This window comes from Rhizophagus irregularis, chromosome 6 (assembly GCF_026210795.1).
Source record: "Rhizophagus irregularis chromosome 6, complete sequence".
In the NCBI taxonomy this organism is placed as follows: domain Eukaryota; kingdom Fungi; phylum Glomeromycota; class Glomeromycetes; order Glomerales; family Glomeraceae; genus Rhizophagus; species Rhizophagus irregularis.
In genome coordinates this window covers 1,537,089-1,559,831 of record NC_089434.1, presented here as the reverse complement: position 1 = coordinate 1,559,831, position 22,743 = coordinate 1,537,089, and the positions used below count along the sequence as shown (strand labels likewise).

Sequence of the window (22,743 nt, the reverse complement as noted above, 5' to 3'; positions counted from 1 at the left end):
ATTGGGTCAAAAATTTCAAAATAAAGATTTTGATATTTTATTAGTTTTGTCTTTCCTTTTAACTTTTTTTTTTTTTAAAAATAATAGATTAAAAAAAAGAAATCAAATCCAAACCCGATTTAATCTCAAAAATCTAACCTTTGAGAAAAAAAAAACCTTTTTGAAAAAATTTAAAATGGGATCACAAATTTCTATTAATGAAATAAAAAATCAAAGGAAAAAAAAAATTATTTAATCACCGTTTTTTTTCCTATTTTCTTTTTTCTGAAATAAATTTTTTTTTTTAAAAAAAAAAAAATTTTTGTTCCGTAAATAAAATATCTTTAAATATGTTAATAAATATGAAAAATTATTATAATTATTTTATATTATTCCTCCTTATTGGAGGTTTTCTCTTACCAATTAATAATAATAATAATGCTTTGGCTTATCCATCACAAAATCAAAGTAATTTATCCTTCTTTTTTCTTTTTCTTTTTTTTTTTTAAACAATGATAAATTTTAAATCTATTGACAAATTTATAGGACGACAAGAACCAGCAGCAAAAGCAGCACCAAAAGCAGACCCAAAAGCAGCACCGAAAGCAGACCCAAAGGAAGCACCGAAAGCAGACCCAAAGGAAGCACCGAAAGCGGACCCAAAGGCTCCAGCACCAAAAGCAGATCCAAAGGCTGCTGCACCAAAAGCAGACCCAAAGGCCGCGGCACCACCAGCACCAGCACCAGCTGAATTACCACCTGCTGCACCAACAGGCAAAGAAATTGGTGATGCAAAAGGAGGAACATGGACAATCCTTCCAACGTAATTAATTACTTTATTAAACGCATTCATTATTATCATTATTTTTTTTAACAAATACTTTTTCTAGACTAACGGGTGTCAACGCAATGCACATGTTTGTAGCTCGTCCTGGCCAATACGTTTTCGTTGATAGACGTAATTATTTCAACTTTTAATCTATCACACCTATGTTCTACCTACTTAATCACATGATTGTTCAATCTTTTTTTTTTAGCTGAAACAAATCCATTGCTTCGAACAAATGGTCAACCAGCAGAATCTTCACTACTCGACCTTGACAAAGACACACTTACAGCTCTTGATATTACATCAGATACTTTTTGTTCGGCAGGATCTTGGTTAGGAAATGGAACTTTGGTTGGTACCGGTGGTGATACTGGTGATCCTCCATTTGTACCAGGTCAACAAACTTTACGATTTTATGATCCAATGACCGCTACATGGGAAGAAAAGCTTATGGTGATGCCATCGAAAAGATGGTATCCCACAATGTTACCGTAAGTTATAATTAACATTTTTAATCTTGGAGTCCTTTTTATATCATTATATTTAATATATAATATAATATTTTATTAAATAAATAGTTTAGTCGATGGAAAAGTTCTTATATTAGGAGGTTCTATTGGTGGTACAGGTCTCAATAAAGTCGAACTTAATAATCCAACTTATAATATTTGGCCACCATCAACTGCTGATGGAACACCGGACCCAGATAGACCCATACAATTCCTTGTAGATACTCTCCCTTACAACCTCTATGTATTCTTGCACATTGTACCAAATGCAGAGAATAAAAATATGTTATTCATTCTTTCCAATCAACAACCTGTATTATTTGATTTAGAAGCTAATAATGTGGTTTATAGCTATCCAAAAATAGCAGTTCAACGTACATACCCACAAACCGGAACTTCTGTAATGTTACCCTTATACTCTAATAATAATTATAAACCCGAAGTTATGGTTTGTGGAGGTCAAGCAACATATGAAATTACTGCAACAGCTGATTCTTCTTGCGGTAGATTGGATTTAAGCGCTAAATCACCTGCTTGGGAGATGGACGATTTTGGTGGAATTCCTCGTGTTATGCCTGACAGCGTGATATTACCAAATGGTCAAATTGTATTTTTAAATGGAGCACAAATTGGTTATGCTGGTTTTCGTAAGGGCAAAAAAAACAATCCTTTATGGTTAAGTGATAATCCCTCGTTCAACCCAGTTCTTTACGACCCAGTTGGAAAAGTATACACGAAAATGAATCCGTCAACAGTAGCAAGAATGTATCATTCAGTTGCAACCTTATCTCCTGATGGTTACGTTTTTGTTGCCGGTAGTAATCCACAAGCATCTGTTGCGAAGGGTATAAAATACTCAACAGAGTACGTATGATTTTGATTTTTTTTAAAAATTTTATCAAAATTTTATCATATTTGACTTTTAACAAATTCTAAAATTTTAGATATCGAGCCGAAATTTTCAAACCTCCTTATCTCTTAACAGATGTACCACGTCCAACGATACTTAGTCTCAATGGAACCAATATTGCTGGAAATAGAATAACAATAGGATACAATCAACCAATAGTTTTTGTTGTCTCACTTACAGACCCTAATCCATCATTCACAGCTGCAATTATGCATCTTGGTTTCGTAACACATTCACAAAGTATGGGACATAGATTTGTTGGGTTAGACATTAGTCAAGCAAATTTTGATGCAGGTGCAACCAATCAATATATTGTAACTTTAACTACACCACCAAATCCTACAATAATTGCACCTGGACCACATTATATATATATATTAAATAACGGAGCTCCTTGTGTAAGAGCAGCAGAAGTTTTATTAAATTAATAGATCATATATTAAAAAAAAATGTATATATGTATATATATACGTATTAATTAAAAATGACAATTTTTTTTTTATTTTAGATAGATAATTTTTTACATTAATAATTACTTCTCTTATTTGTATATATTATGTATAATTATTTTGAATAAATTTTATATGATGTCAAATTGCGAAAATATAAACATAAATAAAATTCCGTTTGTGGGATGACCAAATGTAGAATATTATGGAAATTTCCGAAACGGAAATTTTTGAAATCAAAATTGATTACTAAAATTGTTTGTTACATAAATTGATAATCTTTATTATTGTTGCAATAAGTATCAATAAGTATCAATAAGTATCGGATCATGTTTGAAACTTGCTAAAAAAAAGTGATAATCACCAATTTTGAGAGATTTGGTCTTTTTGGTATAAATAAATATATATTTTTTCCGTTAAAAAAAGTGCATTTTGCTTAATGAAGTAAATATTGATCATATGACACGAGTGAACATCGGTCTATTATAACTCAAAAAGTTGAATAGGCTTAAAAATTTTTTAAAAAAAGTTTATACATTATTTACTTCTAATTAAGTTTAAAGTTTAAACGCCATTAAAATAAAGTAATTTTTATTAGACATGCATATTTTTTTGATACTACTTTTAGTAAATTTATATAATTTAAGGGTATAAGGAAGGATTATTCTTATACTGTATTAGTATTTAGTGGCGCATTTTTTTTCACCAAACCATTAAGGGATAATGTAATAATATATAATAATGAATTTTTTTATAAAAACCCAAATATGTAAAATATGTTGTCAAATATGTCAACTTTATTCTTAAATTTTTGTAAACAAAAACGTACCTTTTTTTCTCATTATTATCTGCAAAGAAAAGGATGGCGCAATTTTCACATGTATTTATTTATTTGTATTTGTAATTAAAGTATGACAATACGGATAAAAAAGGTCGGAATATATAAAAAATATAAAGTAAATATAAAGTAAATATAAAAGTATAAAATATCTTGATATCTTTTTTTTTTTAAAAAAAAAATAAATACTTTATCAGGTTTTAATATTATGATATAAATAATTTAATTTTTTTTTAAAAAAAATAAAATTCTTTTCCTCTTATGTTTGAATGTTTAGTCTTTAAAAAGAATTTATTATACATATTCGGTTATTAATTATTATGGGTTCGCTCTTTTTAAAACATTTTCGCGCATTAGATGCTATGATTAATTTAGTAATAGATTGCCATAAATTGATCTACCCGGTATGTATTGTTCCTATTGGTCATTTTGGTCATTTAAATTTAACCATCCAAGAGTATTAAGTTAGACTTTTTTAAAAAATATTTTTCTTTTTTTAAAAAAAGTTATATTTTATTTATTATTTTTTTTTTCTCAATAAGAAACATGAGAAACAAAACAAAATCATTCCCGTAGCTATAACTCCTGATTATCCCTCTCGATATAAAAGATCATCATAAATTTATGGTTTATTCCGATAATATTCCGATAATTCCGATAATTTCAATGATTATATTTTTTTTAAGTATCTGAAACAAATTAAAGTTTGTTTTTTTACCTAATTCTGTTTCCTTAAAAATCTAAGCCTAAAACCTTGAAATTATTTTAGGTATTTAATTAAAATTTTTTTTTCTTTCCGAAACTTAAAAATTTTTGTATTTTTATAAGGTTTCAAAAAACTCGTTTTTTTTTAAAAAAAAAACTTTTTTATAAATCAAGTATTTTGGGTCACGATAATCACGATAACAAAGTTTAAAAAGTTTAAAAAGTTTTGTGCGCCGATATTTGACGATCTTTGAAAAAAAATAAATAAAAATAATAATTTTTTTGTTTGTTTGTTAATTCTTGTGACTTGTAACAAGAAGTCCAAATTTTATACAGAATTTTCAGAGGATTCCTAATATAAGTTCTTTTTTATCAAACTCACTTTTTAAAATATATTTCATTTATAGTAAAATTATCGATAAAATTATTTTTTTTAAAAAAAAATAATTATCTTATTATAACCGACGGAATATATTAATAAAAAAAGTATATTGTCAAGTCACATCAAGCGATACTAAGTTTTTTTTTCGATTTTATCCTATTGTATCTGAAATTGTCCTGAACCGCGTCTTGGTGTACATTACGGTATGTATTATTTTTCATCAGAAAAATTAGTTATTAGTTCCGTTGAATTAAGACTTCATACTCTTATTTTATTGAGGTTTAACGGTGAAAATTATTGTATTAGTATATGAAAAGTTCGGAATGCATTTGTAAATATTCCTTCAAAAGAAGATTAGAATGCCATCAAAAATTTTGGTTTTAAGACTTGAAGATTGATAGTAAATTGGATAAGGGTATTTCGTGTACTAATTCTAGATTTTTATAAGCTGTATATTATCTTCGAGTCTTTTAACGTGAAAGGGGAAAGTAGTTGCTATAGTTGCCACTACAAGGTATTTACCAATATAATAATTATTTATAATAATTATAAAAGTCATAATATTCCTCGATTATTCAGAGCTAAATAAGATGTGAACTAATCGAATATTCAATGATCGATCTCGTAAGTTACCAAGTTTTTTAGACTTTTTTTTTTAACATACTTTACTTTCGTTAATTTCAAAGCCTTATTCATGTCCAGACTCGTAATATCAAATCCCTACAAATAAAGATGACGTTAGCGTTAAGAATGATTTCATCCTACCGAGATTTTTCTTATATCCTAGATATTTAACTTGAGGAAAAAATAAAGGATAATTCATTTAAAGCTAAATAATAATTAATTTATATTGATTAGATTCTGTTATCTGTTATGTGGATTAATGTATTACATTATTTACATAAAATTAATCAAAAATTTACACAAAAAAAAAGAAATTTATTTTTTAATTCTATGCGACAGCAAAATACAAAGAAATTTAGATTTCGCTACAAATAACTTTACATTCTTTTCAGGACAATTTCGTAAATAATGATTTACAAATGGAGTATTAATTCTTATTCCATTTTCTTATTGTATCTAAAGCTTCTTCCTGAACATTTTCACTTCAGGTTCATTGTCAATATCACTGGGTTCATTGTCATTTTCGCCATATATGATCCTGGATATCGTTCATATAAATACGCAACTTAAATTAAAAAGTTTTAAAGGAAAAATCAACTTACACTAAAAAATTTTAAAGGAAAGAATATTTGTGAACGTGAAATTCAATGTAAATGGATAAAAAAAAGAGCTTTACCGGTAATAAACGATCATTAATCATTTATCACGTAACCATCAAAAAAAGCTCGGGCACGTGATTCATGTGATTTGACTGTGGCTATAGAAATTGCACTACAGTACGCAGTTATTGCTACTTACTTAACCCTAACTAATTCCAAAGGAAAAGTTTCAGCCTAAACTAACCTTCCTTACCTAACCCTAAGAAACTCCAACGTCTACACTCTACATTATCTTCAAGAATAAGTATTTCCGCCTAAACCAACTTTCCTTACCCTAACACTAAGATACTCCAACGTCAATATTATCTTCAAAGATAAGTACTTCGGCCTAAACTAACTTTCCTTACCCTAAGATACTCCACTCCAAAGATGATTGCTTGAGAATATAATGAAATTTTATAGATGTTAATTCATAAGAGTAAAACAAATTCTTTAATGAAATTTGAGTAATTACTTTATTAAAATAGAATGTAATATTAATCTAACAATAAAATTTATTCAATTTCAATTTTATTAAAATACATTAATTTATGAGTGCTATCAGTATGCCCCTTCCATGTTAATGGCAGGTTCACTTATTTGATAATGTTCAACGTCTTCACCTAATTTATTAATAGGACATTAGGACTATGACTTCCTTACTACTTTATAATACAGACTAGTTTTGCTCTTTTAGAAGAAAAGGTTGCATTAATTAGGCTGTCAAAATAACAGTTGCAATTTAGTTTGTTGAACTGGTATTATTGCTTACTTTGATATTTCTACAGGTTTCATATTTTCTGCGATTTTTGTTTTAAAAGATTTATAGCTATTGTAAAGAAAATAAGCCAACTTTTTATTTTAAAAAAAAAAGTTGTATTCTTGGTATTTGGTAATGTAGACGCGAAAAGAAAGCTTAAATAATAGCTTACAGTAATACGCGATAAATATTTAAATAGATCAGTTGCCACAAACTGCGCCGTATGTAACAAAATCACATGCTCAAAAATCACATGCCCGAGCTTTTTTTGATGGTGTTACTGGGGAAGATCAAACATGTAGCATAGGATACGTAAATCCTCCCCGTTACAAACCTACAAACCTACCTATTATTTACTATAGTTTTTATATTTAGTTTGTTATTTTGACGATTTTTCTTTTTAAGACGATTTGAAAATAAGCTATCAACAGTAGTACAGTACGGTAAAAATAATTTTCGTGAAACCAATTTTATTAGTTTAAAAAAATACTGTATATTTTTTAGGTATAAAATGTAGTTTTTTTTCAAAAATTATTTTTTTGTTAAATACTATATTAACGAAAAAAGTTTTTATCAATAAAAATAATTTTATATTTAATAACTATTATTTATTTTATTAACAAACAAAGCCGCAATTTGTTATTCCTATTATTATATTCCTATTAATAAAAAAAAAATGTAAAGTGCATTTTTATTATAAAAAAAAGCGCATTTCTTTATCTTTTTTATTTTTTTTATAAAAGATATTTTTTTTTCTATTTAACGTTATATTAACAAAGAAAAAACTTTTTTTAAAAAAATTTGTTAATAATTACTTGATAATGGTTGACTTTAACGGTTATTGGATAATCCGTTAAATTGTTAATTTCATCACTTTTACTGCAAATGTATGTATACGACCTCGCACACACATTATATCGCACAACAAAAAATATATTTCTAGTGAAATTTATAATAAATAGTATTATTAGTTTATTACAAGTATTGAACCAATTTGGATTTAAAAATGATGTTAATTTTTAGTGACAGTCAATAAAATAGACATGGGTGAAAAAAATGTTAAAGTGAACGTTTTGTTATAGTTTCAGTGACAATCGTCATATATTTATTTTTGTTATAAGTGAATTTATGTTAACTATCAATAAACTTTTTTAGACTTATTAATCTACTTTTTAATTAAACATCATCCATATGGACGACTATTAAGTATGGTAATATAAATATAAATATGAATTTCTCTTGTATCTTGTTTAATTTTAGAAAATGAAAATATGATTGAAATTCAGTTTATTGTTTTTATGGAAGATTATGCATATGTGAAATATCCTGATGTCTTGATGAATAATAATACTTAAATCAACTCGACCCTATCATTGGTGGGTATAGATTCGTAATAGGCATAATCATTTGTTTTATCGATCTCATTAGATAAAATCTGGTTACTCATTGTGAGACTTGACGAGTTGATTAAAAATTTAAGGTCACGTTTTTAAAAATTATTAAATGTAGAAACTCAAAAACTTTAATGTGATAGTTACTATGGCTATTATTATAAGTTTGGATGAAAAATTAATTATAAAAAACATATAGATTTATTATGAAACATCAATAAATATTTAACCATATCATTATCAAAAAAAAATTTAATACAAAATATTTTTTTTAAAAAATCTGATGATTATTTATTTATAAATTAATGACTACCGCTCATTTGCTTTTCAATTTATTATATCATTAAAAAGGCTAAGCTAGCAATTAATTATCGTTTGCGCACAACAAAATTCTTATCCTATTATGATTGATAAACATTGCAAGTATTTTTTAAACTTTTTTTTTTATCGATAAAACATATAAAAATTAAAAACGTCGATGGTTTTGTCTTTTAAAGAAGCAAAAGTATCAAATGGTAACTGACCAAGTATAATAATAAGATTCATTATTATTTACACCCTTTTGAGGCTTAACACTTATTTAATCTATATTTTTTTAAACAATGATTTTGTTTATTCTTAAATGACTAATTTATGTAATTAAATTAGGTTAGACTTACATTCGACGTTTGTATTTACCAAATCATTTAAATAAGTTTTAGAAGCTTATGATTATTTTTCTGAAAGAATAATTTTTAATTTTTCCGTAACGTTAAATTGAAATTTATTAATTGGGAAACAACATTATTATTAAACAGTAATACCGACTATAATGGAACTAGTACATTCCATACGTACTGAAGCTTACTACGTTTATTTATTTCAAAGTGATGGTTTCTTTCTCATTCATTTAATTTTTAATGTGCTTTTATCAAATTATATATTTTTAATTCAAATCATTATTTCGTAATCCATATCTACAAAAAAAGAAATGATAGTTCTACAAAAGTTCAGTTCCTCTCTAACTTAAATATGGTTTAATAATAAATTGAATGGCTTCTTATAATTTTTAATATCCGTTACTCGATATGTTGTTGTTTATTGAATAAATTCAATTGAAAATATCCAAAAAGATGAATTTTTTCTTAATTTACCAGTCATATTTATATTGAATTTTAAATAATACAATTAATTACTAATTTACACTATCACTTTGAAAGATTAGATTTTTTTGTTTCGTCAAAATAAAATATTAATCAATATGAAATCAAATAATAAATACTATTAATTTATTGAGAAAGTTTTTGTCACACAGATTTATGTTTTCTATTAATTTAAAAATACCGTACTCATTTTATTTGAGCGTCGATACTGCGCCTTGAGATCACAGAATTTAAATTCACATGGTGGTATAGGAGTGGTACAAGTTTTGATCAACAATTTGCATTTACTAATTTATCTCGGAGTAACGAACTTGAAACACCGAAATTCTTTCTTTCCTTTTAATTTATATTACATTATGTCCACTCTTCGATATGACTTAATTGCTGCAACAAAGAGTAGAGTAATAATGTTAACAGATACTAATATTCATAATGATATACATAAACAATTTGTGTTCCAACAACAAACAGTCCTTGCTGATAAAATTCTTACAAGTGAAGAAAAAACTGAAACAATAAGATATTTAACTAAAGATTATGATCGAAATAAAGTTATGGATAATGATGGTACAAGAAGAATTTGTGAAAATTGTAACCAAAAATGTTTAGCTACATTATATTGTGAATATTGTGTTCGAAATTATTTAAATGAAAATTTTTCAAATTGGACATCTGGTAATGAAGATATTGATAATTTAATCCAGAAATGTCAAATGGAAACAATTATGCCAAATATGATAGTTGAATGGATCCCATATAATAATTTAGAAAATATTAAATATTTAACAAAAGGTGGATTTTCTGAAATTTATACAGCAGACTGGATTAATGGAAATTATGAAGAATGGGATTCTAAGGAAAAACAATTAATAAGATTTGGCGATGAAACTGTAATACTTAAAAAATTAGAAAATGTTGAAAGTGCAAATCAAAGTTGGTTTGAAGAGGTTTGTATAATTTTATTTGAAATTTATTTATAAAACTTAGAGTTTTTATAATAACAAATAGCATGTCATTTAGGCTAAATCACATTTAACCATAAGTAATAAACAGACAGTTATTGTTCGATGTTATGGATTGACACAAGATATATCAAATGGAAATTATATGCTTGTAATAGCGAAAAGGGATGGAGATTTAAGAAAATATTTACAGCAAAATCATAATCAACTTACATGGAAAGATAGAATTAGGATTGCTGATGAAATAATTCTTGCACTTTATCATATTCATAGTGAAAATGCAATTCATAGAGATTTGCATTCTGGAAACATATTATATTCACAATTAAATGATTCTTGGGACATTAGTGATCTAGGATTTTGTGGACCTGCTAATAAATCATCAACAAGTATATATGGAAATCTTCCTTATATAGCACCCGAAATTATTGTTGGAAGGGAATGTACTTTTGCATCTGATATTTATAGTATTGCAATACTTATGTGGGAAATTTCATCTGGACAACCACCATTTATAAATTATGAACATGATTATGATCTTGCAATGAACATTATTAATGGTATAAGGCCAAAAATTGTGCCAGGAACTCCATTAGAATATAAAAATTTAATGGTACAATGTTGGGATGCTGATCCATTAAAAAGGCCTGATATTTATACATTTGAGAAAAAAATGGAAAGAATTACTTTAGATTATCAAAATATGTCAGATAAATCATTTCAATCAGAAATAGATAGTAATTTAGAAACGAATTATACGAGTAGCAGATTATTTACAAGTAAAATTCACAACTTTGAAAATCTACCTGAACCAAAAAATGCAACAGAAGGTATAATTGTATAATATTTTATTAATCTTTTTTGTTTATTTTAAAATAAATTTAACATTATTATTTCTTAATTAAAATTAATTATAATAGAAGAACAAGAAGGTATTAATAATTTTTATTATTTTTTAATTATCAACAATTTAGTATTAAAAAAGTTTATTTTTTTTTTTATAATAGCATTTCATAGTAAATCATATGATTTTAGCATTCCTGATGATAGTAAGTATTTAACACTACATTGTTGAATTTTTTCCATAACAATGTTTATAAATTAATATTTGTTTTCAGTTAATGATTTTAATGGGTCAAATAAACAGAATAGTAGCAAATCATCAAAAATAATTGATATTTTTAAAGGTAATATTTATTTGAATTAAATGTTAGAAATAATAAATTGAATTTGAATTTAATATTAAATCAAAATCTTAAATTTAGGTAGCAGTAAAGAATTATCTCAAGTATTTAAAAAGTTGCAAATAAATTCAAATAGTAAGTAAATTACAAACAAATAAAATCGCTATTATATTAATTTCATTTATTGAACACATCATTTATTTAAAAATTTAGATGATGAAAAAGAAATAACTCAACAACAAACAAAAAAGCAAAATATTAATATTGATGGTAAGCGAAGTCTTACATAATAATAGTTAACTTTATACTATTTTTAATTCTATTTAATTATTTATTTTTTATAGATGATGATGATGATATACATAATAATCCAAATCTTCATTCAAATGAACAAGATGAATTTGAAATTCCTGATGGTAAGTTCTTAATTACTTTATTATTCTTTATTTTTACTACTATATTTTATTTATTTTATTTACTAACCTGTTACTATTATGATATCTGTTATTTAGATGGATTTTAAATTATCTTTTTATAAATTAACAATTTTTTTATATTTTAAATTTCTATCATTTATTATTTATAATTTATTTTAAATTATTTAAACACTAAGACTAGAGTAGTAAAATATTTTGCAATTTTCTTAGTTTGTAATTTAAATAATTGAATAATAAATTTATTCAAATTATTAAATATATAAAATAATCAGTAAAAAAAATTCTATAGTAACGATTTTTATTTGTTCTACCCAGTCAAGAAAATTATTAAATAATTTGATGAAAATTTTAATTTTCCGAATATAAAAAAAATTTTATAGCTATCAACCAGGTGATTGATATTTTAAAGTATATCTTTATTTCAAAAGATTTTGTTTTAACCCAATGAATGGATGCTGTTATAATTATTTACTCACACATATGACCGCATAAAATTTTTCAAGGCTTTACATTTTGCGCGTATAAAATTTTTTGAATATATATCACTACATTAAGTCACTAACAGTTTTTAAAAAATTAATTACAATTATAGATTACTAAACGGCAATGCTATTATTGTGAAGTTACTACATACTAAATTCTTAAATCTCAATGTAATGATTTTTTTCATTTATTATTAATTTGCTTATATCAAATTATATATTTAATTTATTCGTAATCCATAATTACAAAAAAAGAAATGATGGTTCTTCTAAAGTTCCTTCCTAACTTGAATATGGCTTCTTTAAAGAAAATAATAAATTGAATGGCTTCTTATAATTTCTAATATCCATCACTCGATATGTTGTTAATTTTAAATAATACAACTAATTAATTTAATCGTTTAAAGACACAATCACTTTAAAAGCTTGGATTTTTTTGTTTCGTCAAAATAAAATATTAATCAATATGAAATCAAATAATAGATACTATTAATTTATTGAGAAAGATTTTGTCACACAAATGTTTTTTAATAATTTAAAAAATACCGTACTCATTTTTTATTTGAGCGTCGGTACTGCGCCTTAAGATCTCAATTTAAATTCACATGGTGGTACATGAGTGGTACAAGTTTTGATCAACAATTTGCATTTACTAATTTTCTCTGAGTAACGAACTTGAAACACAATTCTTTCTTTCCTTTTAATTTATATTACATTATGTCCACTCTTCGATATGAATTAATTTATGCAACAAAGAATAGAATAATAATGTTAACAGATACTAATATTCATAATGATATACATAAACGATTTAAGTTCCAACAACAAACACTTCTTGCTGATAAAATTCTTACAAGTGAAGAAAAAACTGAAGCAATAAGAGATTTAACTGAAAATTATGATCGAAATAAAATTTTTTATAATGATGGTACAAGAAGAATTTGTGAAAATTGTAACCAAAAATGTTTAGCTACATTATATTGTGAATATTGTGTTCGAAATTATTTAAAAGAAAATTTTTCAAATTGGACATCTGGTAATGAAGATATTGATAATTTAATACAGAAATGTCAAATGGCAACACTTATGCCAAGTAAAGTAGTTGAATGGATCCCATATAGTAATTTAGAAAATATTAAATATTTAACAAAAGGTGGATTTTCTGAAATTTATACAGCAGATTGGATTAATGGAGAATATGATGAATGGGATTCTGTAAAAAAACAATTAATAAGATTGAAAAATAATAATGTAATACTTAAAAAATTAGAAAATGTTGAGAGTGCAAATCAAAGTTGGTTTGAAGAGGTTTGTATAATTTTATTCTAAATTTATTTAAAAATTTAATGTTTTTTCTATTAACAATAACATGTTGTCATTTAGGCTAAATCACATTTAACCATAAGTAATAAACGGGCAGAAATTGTTCAATGTTATGGATTGACACAAAATCCAACAAATGGAAATTATATGCTTGTAATGATGGAAATGGATATAGATTTAAGAAAGTATTTACAACAAAATCATAATCAACTTACATGGAAAGAAAGAATTGGGATTGCTTATGAAATAATTCTTGCACTTTATCGTATTCATGGTGAAAATGCAAACCATAGAGATTTGCATTCTGGAAATATATTATATTCACAGTTTAATGATCGTTGGTTTATTAGTGATCTTGGATTTTGTGGACCTGCTGATAAATCATCAAAAAGTATATATGGAAATCTTCCTTATATAGCACCGGAAGTTATTGCTGGAAGGGAATGTACTTTTGCATCTGATATTTATAGTATTGCAATGCTTATGTGGGAAATCTCATCTGGACAACCACCATTTATAAATTATGAACATGATTATGATCTTGCAATGAACATTATTAATGGTATAAGGCCAAAAATTGTGCCAGGAACTCCATTAGAATATAAAAATTTAATGATACAATGTTGGGATGCTGATCCATTAAAAAGACTTGATGTTTATGCACTTGAGGACAAAATGGAAAGAATTACTTTAGATTATCAAAATATGTCAGATAAATCATTTCAATCAGAAATAGATAATTTAGAAATGAATAAAGTAAGAGGAAATTGTACAAGTAGCAGATTATTTACAAGTAAAATTCACAATTTTGAAAATCTATTTGAACCAAGAAATGCAACAGAAGGTATAAGTGTATAATATTTTATTAATCTTTTTAGCTTATTTATTTTTAGTTTATTTAAAATAAATTAACATTACTATTATTTCTTAATTAAAATTAATTATAATAGAAGAACAAGAAGGTATTAATAATTTTTTGTTATTTTTTAATTATCAACAATTTAATATTGAAATAGTTTATTTTTTATAATAGCATTTCATAGTAAATCATATGATTTTAACATTCCTGATGATAGTAAGTATTTAACACTACATTCAGTTGTTGAATTTTTTTTCACAACAATGTTTATAAATTAATATTTGTTTTCAGTTAATGATTTTAACGGGTCAAATAAGCAAAATAGTAGCAAATCATCAAAAGTAATTAATAGTTTTAAAGGTAATATTTATTTGAATTATAATATATATATATATTATTAGAAATAATAAATTGAAACTGAATTTAATATTAATCCTAATTTAGGTAGCAGTAAAAGATTATCTAAAGTATTTAAAAAGTTGCAAATAAATTCAAATAGTAAGTAAATTACAAACAAATAAAGTCGCTATTATATTAATTTCATTTATTGAACACATCATTTATTTAAAAATTTAGATGATGAAAAAGAAATAACTCAACAACAAACAAAAAAGCAAAATATTAATATTGATGGTAAGCGAAGTCTTACATAATAATAGTTAACTTTATACTATTTTTAATTCTATTTATTTATTTATTTTTTATAGATGATGATGATGATATACATAATAATCCAAATCTTCATTCAAATGAACAAGATGAATTTGAAATTCCTGATGGTAAGTTCTTAATTACTTTATTATTCTTTATTTTTACTACTATATTTTATTTATTTTATTTACTAACCTGTTACTATTATGATATCTGTTATTTAGATGGATTTTAAATTATCTTTTTATAAATTAACAATTTTTTTATATTTTTAAATTTCTATCATTTATTATTTATAATTTATTTTGAATTATTTAAACACTAAGACTAGAGTAGTAAAATTTTTTACAATTTTCTTAGTTTGTAATTTAAATAATTGTATAATAAATTCATTCAAATTATTAAATACTATATAAATTATCAGTAAAAAATAATTCTATAGTAACGATTTTTATTTGTTCTATCCAGTATTAAACTGCAAGAAAAATTATTAAATAATTTGATGAAAATATTAATTTTCCGAATATGAAAGGAATTTTATAGCTAACAACCAGGTGATAATCTTTATTTCAAAAGATTTTGTTTTAGCCCAATGATTAATTGCCGCTATAATTATTTACTCTCACATATGATTGCATAAAATTTTTCAAGGCTAATTTACATTTTGCGCGTATAAAAATTTCTGAATATATATCACTACATTAAGTCACTAACATTTTTAAAAAAATTAATTGCAATTTTAGATTGAACAGAAATGTTATTATTGTGAAGTTACTACATACTAAATTCTTAAATCTCAACGTAATGATTTCTTTCATTTATTATTTAATTTGCTTATATCAAGTTATATATTTAATTTAATCGTAATCCATAATTACAAAAAAAGAAATGATGGTTCTACTAAAGTTCCTTTCTAACTTGAATATGGCTTCTTATAATTTCTAATATCCGTTACTCGATATGTTGTTAATTTTAAATAATACAATTAATTAATTTAATCTATTAAAGACACAATCACTTCGAAAGTTTAGATTTTTTTGTTTCGTCAAAATAAAATATTAATCAATATGAAATAAAATAATAAATACTAGTATTAATTATTGAGAAAGATTTTGTCACACAAGTATTAATTTCGTACTCATTTTTTATTTGAGCGTCGTGTTAGAGGTCAGTTCTTATAAGCTTAAAAATAAGCTATACATTAAAAAATGTTTATATTTAATAAAGCAGAAGGTAATTTTAAGGATCAACGTCAGTATATGTTAAAATCAATCCAATCAGATGTGAATAGAGTATCGCTTCACACTGGCGCATACAATCAGACACAAATAAGGGAAGGCAGATTAACCATATAAAACCAAACTTAAAATTAAGGTGTATATTAAAGGGTAAACATTTTATTAATTAAATTCTTCACACACGTTCTATATTGAATTTAGGTCTAATTATAGGTCTATATATACATAAATTTCCAAACTAAAAATGTTTAACATATGCTACATATGCTATATATCCTATATATGCTATATGTTCTATATATTCCATATATACTACATGTTCTATATATCCCATATATGCTACATGTTCTATATATCTCATATATGCTACATGTTCCATATATTCTATATATTCTACATATCGGACATATGCGACATATCGAACATGTCAAACATATTCGACATTTGCTACATTGATCGGCATCACGGGTCCAGTTATATCACATGATTGCTGCGCAACATTTTACTGCGTAACAGTCGGTACTGCCGCGCCTTAAGATCTCAGAATTTAAATTCACATGGTGGTACAAGAGTGGTACAAGTTTGATCAACAACTTGCATTTACTAATTTATCTCGGAGTAACAAACTTGAAACACAATTCTTTCTTTCCTTTTAATTTATTAATTACATTATGTCCACTCTTCGATATGATTTAATTTATGCAACAAAGAATAGAATAGTAATGTTAACAGATACTAATATTCATAATGATATACATATGCGATTTGTGTTCCAACAACAAATACTTCTTGCTGATAAAATTCTTACAAGTGAAGAAAAAACTTTTGCAATAAGGTCATTAACTAAAAATTATGATCGAGATAAAGTTATGCTTAATGATGGTACAAGAAGAATTTGTGAAAATTGTAACCAAGAATGTTTAGCTACATTATATTGTGAATATTGTGTTCGAAATTATTTAAAAGAAAATTTCTCAAATTGGACGTCTGGAAATGATGGTATTGATGATTTAATACAGAATTGTCAATTGGAAACAATTAGACCAAATGTGATAGTTGAATGGATCCCATATAGTAATTTAAAAAATATTAAATATTTAACAAAAGGTGGATTATCTGAAATCTATACAGCAGACTGGATTAATGGAAGTTATGATGAATGGGATTCTAAGAGACAACAATTAATAAGATTTGGAGATGAAAATGTAATACTTAAAAGGTTAGAAAATGTTAAAAGTGCAAATCAAGGTTGGTTTGAAGAGGTTTGTATAATTTTATTTGAAATTTATTTAAAAATTTATATTTCTTCTATTAACAATAGCATGTTTTCATTTAGGCTAAATCACATTTAACCATAAGTAATAAATGGCCAGATATTGTTCAATGTTATGGATTGACACAAGATATATCAAATGGAAATTATATGCTTGTAATGATGAAAATGGATATAGATTTAAGAAAATATTTACAACAAAATCATAATCAACTCACATGGAAAGAAAGAATTGGGATTGCTTATGAGATAATTCTTTCACTTTATTATATTTATTGTGAAAATGCAATTCATAGAGATTTGCATTCTGGAAATATATTATATTCACAATTTAATGATTCTTGGCATATTAGTGATCTTGGATTTTGTGGACCTGCAGATAAATCATCAAAAAGTATATATGGGAATCTTCCTTACATAGCACCTGAAATTATTGTTGGAAGAGAATGTACTTTTGCATCTGATATTTATAGTATTGCAATGCTTATGTGGGAAATCTCATCTGGACAACCACCATTCATAAATTATGAACATGATTATGACCTTGCAATGAACATTATTAATGGTATAAGGCCAAAAATTGTGACAGGAACTCCATTAGAATATAAAAATTTAATGATACAATGTTGGGATGCTGATCCATTAAAGAGACTTGATGCTGACGCACTTGCGACCAAAATGAAAAGACTTATTTTAGATTATCAAAATATGTCAGATAAATCATTTCAACCAGAAATAGATAATTTAGAAATGAATAAAGTAAAAGGAAATTATGCGAGTAGCAGATTATTTACAAGTAAAATTCATCAATTTGCTGAAAATCTACCCGAACCAAAAAATGCAACAGAAGGTATAAGTGTATAATATTTTATTAATCTTTTTTGTTTATTTTAAATTAAATTAACATTATTATTTCTTAATTAAAATTAATTATAATAGAAGAACAAGAAGGTATTAATAATTTCTTGTTATTTTTTTAATTATCAACAATTTAATATTGAAATAATTTATTTTTATAATAGCATTTCATAGTAAATCATATGATTTTAACATTCCTGATGATAGTAAGTATTTAACACTACATTATTGAATTTTTTTCATAACAATGTTTATAAATTAATATTTGTTTTCAGTTAATGATTTTAACGGGTCAAATAAGCAGAATAGTGGCAAATCATCGAAAATAATTGATATTTTTAAAGGTAATATTTATTTGAATTATATGTTAGAAATAATAAATTGAAATTGAATTTAATATCAAATTTAGGTAGCAGTAAAAGATTATCTAAAGTATTTAAAAAGTTGCAAATGAATTCAAATAGTAAGTGAATTACAAACAAATTAAGTCGCTATTATATTAATTTCATTTATTAAAACACGCCATTTATTTAAAAATATAGATGATGAAAAAGAAATAACTCAACAACAACAAACAAAAAAGCAAAATATTAATATTGATGGTAAGCGAAATCTTACATAATAATAGTTAACATTAATACCATTTTTAATTCTATTTATTTATTTTTTTATAGATGATGATGATATACATAATAATCCAAATCTTCATTCAAATGAACAAGATGAATTTGAAATTCCTGATGGTAAGTTCTTAATTAATTTATTATTCTTTATTTTTACTATTTTATTTATTTTATTTACTAACCTGTTACTATTATCTGTTATTTATTTATTCCTTAGATGGATTTTAATTTATCTTTTTATAAATTAACAATTTTTTTATATTTTAAATTTCTATCATTTATTATTTATGATTTATTTTAAATTATTTAAACACTAAGACTAGAGCAGTAAAATTTTTTACAATTTTCTTAGTTTGTAATTTAAATAATTGTATAATAAATTTATTTGAATTATTAAATATACAATTATCAGTAAAAACAAATTTTTTAGTAAAACTACAAGAAATATTATTAAATAATTTGATGGAAATTTTAATTTTCCGAATATAAAATAAAAGAAATTTTTATAGCTATCAATCAGGTGATTGATATTTTATAGTTGATCTTTATTTCAAAAGATTGTTTTAACAAATGAATGGGCGCAATTATGTGCCCAAAAGATTGGCTAGAATTATAGCATAGTGCCAGCACAAATTTACTGTGCCACCTGACACCTTTTTTTTACACCATCTTGGTACTTTGAAAGGCAACCAAGCAGGCACGGGAGGTCGGGAGGTCTACACCCTCAATATAAGCCAAACAGGTATAGAAGGTTAACAATCACAACATATAATTTGACTTGTAAACAAAGTAGAAACAAGAAACAAGTTATAAAGACCTAAAGAAATAATTAGAATACAAACGATAACCGATGAAAGAATGTAGGTAGATTATAGAGTGGTATTTAGATTACAGAATTAGATTATAGAGTGGTAATAGAATGGTACTCAGATTATAAAGTGGTATTCGGACTATAAAGTGGATATTCAGATTATAAAGTGTCAGATTATAAAGTGGTACTCAGATTATAGAGTGGTATTATAAGCTATTGCAAGTAGTATAGCACTCTATAATATAATTTATATTACAGAGTAGTATACCACTCACTGATGTGATTCAAATAAAATCAATGAACTTATTTGTTATCTTTTTTTATACCATATATTTTTTTAATTAGTAATAGAATTAATAAATGATTTTATTCAAAAATAATGTATTTTGATTGCAATTAGTATATAAATACACATTTTTTCTGATTATTAGTCAGAAACTCACTGTTCTGTTAAACGTTTACTTGTTTTTTAATAATAAAATTGAGTTAAGTATTGACAGAATTACCAATAGATTTTATCTTAAATTATAGAATGGTTGAATAATATTTTTAAATTAAAGGATAAAAGATTGTTCGTTAGAAATCAAAAAATTATCTTAAAATAGTATAACCATTCCAATTTAAGATTACCATATATTTAATTACAAACACATTAAGTTCAACTTTGAACAAAGAAAATTGCAAAGTTGTCTTTAAATAGTTCAATTTCCTAAATAAGATTTTACAGTTAGAACCGATAATACATTAATCTGCATGGATTACAATTTATCTTATTGACTTATTGACAAAATTTTTTAATTGGATTAAAATCTGTTTCAATTACAGGATAACTAATATTTCGTTAAATTGTATTTTACTAAATTACCAAACTTAATAGTTAAATTTCTGTAAAAACATTGGAATTAACAAACAAATCTTTGATAACACGAATAAAATTTATATTATGGTAAGTTAATATTGATATTATACTTGTATGAAAATGTTGTAATTATTCATGTATGAAATAAAACTATTAATAGATTTTTAAATTTTATATATATCATAGCTTAATTTATTTCTTTACTTTGTATCTTACATTGCAAACTACAAATAGTAATACGCTTTATTTCAAATATAGATTTTATTTATTTCAACAATTAAAAAGTACTGTATAGTTAAATCATTGACTAACAAATTATTCTCATATAATATGAAATAGTAAATGTAACAATCCATAACTTCATAATACGTTGTTATTTTTTGGTTTATATGCGATCAACTTAACATTATGCTTTTTCAAAAATTTTTCAAAATTTCTACGTCTTTCATTATAATAATCCCAATACTTGTCATTTTTACCTAATCCCAATTTAAATAGAGATTTTTCATTTTCTATGTAATTCAACAGATCTTCAGATTTCATAACTGTACCTTTTTTTTCAATTTGAAATAATTGTAAAGTAACTAATTTCAAATCTTTAAGATATGATAGAACCATTTTAATGCTTTCACTAGAAGTTTTGGAAATTGATAATGAACGAATATTTGGGCAAGAATTTGTCAAAGCAATTAAAGTATCATCATTAATTGCTTGTTTAATATTATTTTCTCCAATTGTCAAAGAAGTTAAACTCTTTCCTGCTTTCTTAATAATCAAAGTAGTTACTTCAGATGACCATTCATTATAACTTAAATCCAATATTTTAAGATTTTTAAATGAAGTATATAAATCCATATCATCAAATATTAACCCTTTGTTATATCTTAATCCTAATACTTTTAAATTAATACACTTGTCAATATAATCAAATGATATATCGCTAAAATCCACTCCATTTAATATCACTTTAGTTAAATTATTAGCTTGAAATTCTAATGTGCTTGTGATAAGATCTTTATACTCATATTCTTCTTCCGCATGATCAAGGATGAATTCATTTAGACCATTTTGTAATTCAATAAAAGAAATAAATTCTTCTGTAAGTTTATCACCACATATATCATGATAATCATCTATTGTTAAACATGAAATATTTTTACAGTGATTTTTTAAATAACCAAAAATACTTTTTTCATAGTTAATACTATAATAATGATCTATTGTAAAATATTTCAAATCCTTAATTTTATCTTGCATAATTTTTAATAAACCTTCATTCACTAAACATATCCCCCAATTCAAGGAATCTAATTTTTGACATTGTCTCATAATTGATTTCATGATACATTCTTCAATATTATAACGTGAACTACCATTTTTTATATTATTCTTTTCTTTAAAAATACTATACCATGAATCTATTGCTTTCCTTGTAACTTGAAAATTAAATTCTTTTAAATATTTTCCATAATGAAAACGAAGTGATTTTTCTTGTTCATTATTAAATTTAAAGACTTCATTAATATTTTTAAAGATTTGGTTGATTTCATTACATTCCTCTTCATTAAAAAAGTTAATATAAGTTTGTATGATCGAATAATTTTGACTGTCCCTACTTAATAAATTACGATATTTAAATGGATTTTCCCAGAGAACTGATACAGCTACTTTACTGAAATATTTATTTACAAAAAGAAAGTTAAATAAACTACCCGTATTATCTTTTGAATTCTTGATAATCTCAAGAATAATATCTGAATTTAAAATAGGTAAAGACATTTTAGAGGAAGAATGAAGAGGAGAGGGAGATTTGCATTGGCATGTACTGTATACTGTGATTCATAATTCCGTAATTCTCCATTGATAATCAGAAAAAAAAAAGAATTATTCTTGATTCCGTAATTCTCCATTGATAATCAGGAAAAAAAAAGAATTATTCTTGATTCCGTAATTCTCCATTGATAATCAGGGGAAAAAAAAGTATTATTCTTGATTCCATAATTCTCCATTGATAATCAGAAATTTTT

General features: G+C 24.7%; 5 protein-coding genes across 6 annotated transcripts; 4 read left to right on the top strand and 1 right to left on the bottom strand.

Annotated features, from left to right (window-relative positions):
- The first annotated feature begins 11 nt into the window (after window positions 1-11).
- On the top strand, window positions 12-2,930 carry OCT59_026088 (uncharacterized protein). Of its 2 annotated transcripts, none has more exons than XM_066142939.1 (6): window positions 12-447; window positions 526-802; window positions 905-937; window positions 1,017-1,299; window positions 1,387-2,181; window positions 2,262-2,930. In XM_066142939.1, the coding sequence occupies exons 1-6, from the start codon at window positions 418-420 to the stop codon at window positions 2,653-2,655; spliced, it is 1,812 nt and encodes a 603-aa protein (XP_065992509.1). In that variant the 5' UTR covers window positions 12-417; the 3' UTR covers window positions 2,656-2,930. The 2 variants fall into 2 exon arrangements, with proteins under 2 accessions (XP_065992509.1, XP_065992508.1); XM_066142938.1 differs by having other exon boundaries at window positions 75-447; window positions 870-937; window positions 2,262-2,867.
- Window positions 2,931-10,821: 7,891 nt separating this feature from the next.
- On the top strand, window positions 10,822-11,825 carry OCT59_026087 (uncharacterized protein; the record flags this gene model as incomplete). Its single annotated transcript, XM_066142937.1, has 8 exons — window positions 10,822-10,948; window positions 11,039-11,050; window positions 11,126-11,167; window positions 11,237-11,305; window positions 11,384-11,437; window positions 11,516-11,572; window positions 11,647-11,718; window positions 11,815-11,825. 8 exons carry the CDS (start codon window positions 10,822-10,824, stop codon window positions 11,823-11,825), a joined length of 444 nt encoding a protein of 147 aa, XP_065992507.1.
- A 2,466-nt stretch (window positions 11,826-14,291) lies between these two features.
- OCT59_026086 (uncharacterized protein) lies at window positions 14,292-15,289 on the top strand (the record flags this gene model as incomplete). The annotated part of the gene is made up of 8 exons (XM_066142936.1): window positions 14,292-14,388; window positions 14,495-14,506; window positions 14,578-14,619; window positions 14,695-14,763; window positions 14,848-14,901; window positions 14,980-15,036; window positions 15,111-15,182; window positions 15,279-15,289. 8 exons carry the CDS (start codon window positions 14,292-14,294, stop codon window positions 15,287-15,289), a joined length of 414 nt encoding a protein of 137 aa, XP_065992506.1.
- Window positions 15,290-18,315: 3,026 nt separating this feature from the next.
- On the top strand, window positions 18,316-19,274 carry OCT59_026085 (uncharacterized protein; the record flags this gene model as incomplete). The annotated part of the gene is made up of 8 exons (XM_025328208.2): window positions 18,316-18,415; window positions 18,505-18,516; window positions 18,588-18,629; window positions 18,699-18,767; window positions 18,833-18,886; window positions 18,966-19,025; window positions 19,098-19,166; window positions 19,264-19,274. 8 exons carry the CDS (start codon window positions 18,316-18,318, stop codon window positions 19,272-19,274), a joined length of 417 nt encoding a protein of 138 aa, XP_025167590.2.
- Window positions 19,275-21,076: 1,802 nt separating this feature from the next.
- OCT59_026084 (uncharacterized protein) lies at window positions 21,077-22,495 on the bottom strand (the record flags this gene model as incomplete). The annotated part of the gene is made up of 1 exon (XM_025332762.1): window positions 21,077-22,495. One exon carries the CDS (start codon window positions 22,493-22,495, stop codon window positions 21,077-21,079), a length of 1,419 nt encoding a protein of 472 aa, XP_025167589.1.
- Window positions 22,496-22,743: the final 248 nt, after the last annotated feature.

Bases quoted from the DNA above. Each gene is read 5' to 3' on its own strand.
- OCT59_026088 (XM_066142938.1), top strand. From the start codon at position 330: ATGTTAATAAATATGAAAAATTATTATAATTATTTTATATTATTCCTC. The intron at 803-869 runs GTAATTAATTAC...TACTTTTTCTAG, and splicing joins ACATGGACAATCCTTCCAAC to ACTAACGGGTGTCAACGCAA. The intron at 1,300-1,386 runs GTAAGTTATAAT...TTAAATAAATAG, and splicing joins TGGTATCCCACAATGTTACC to TTTAGTCGATGGAAAAGTTC.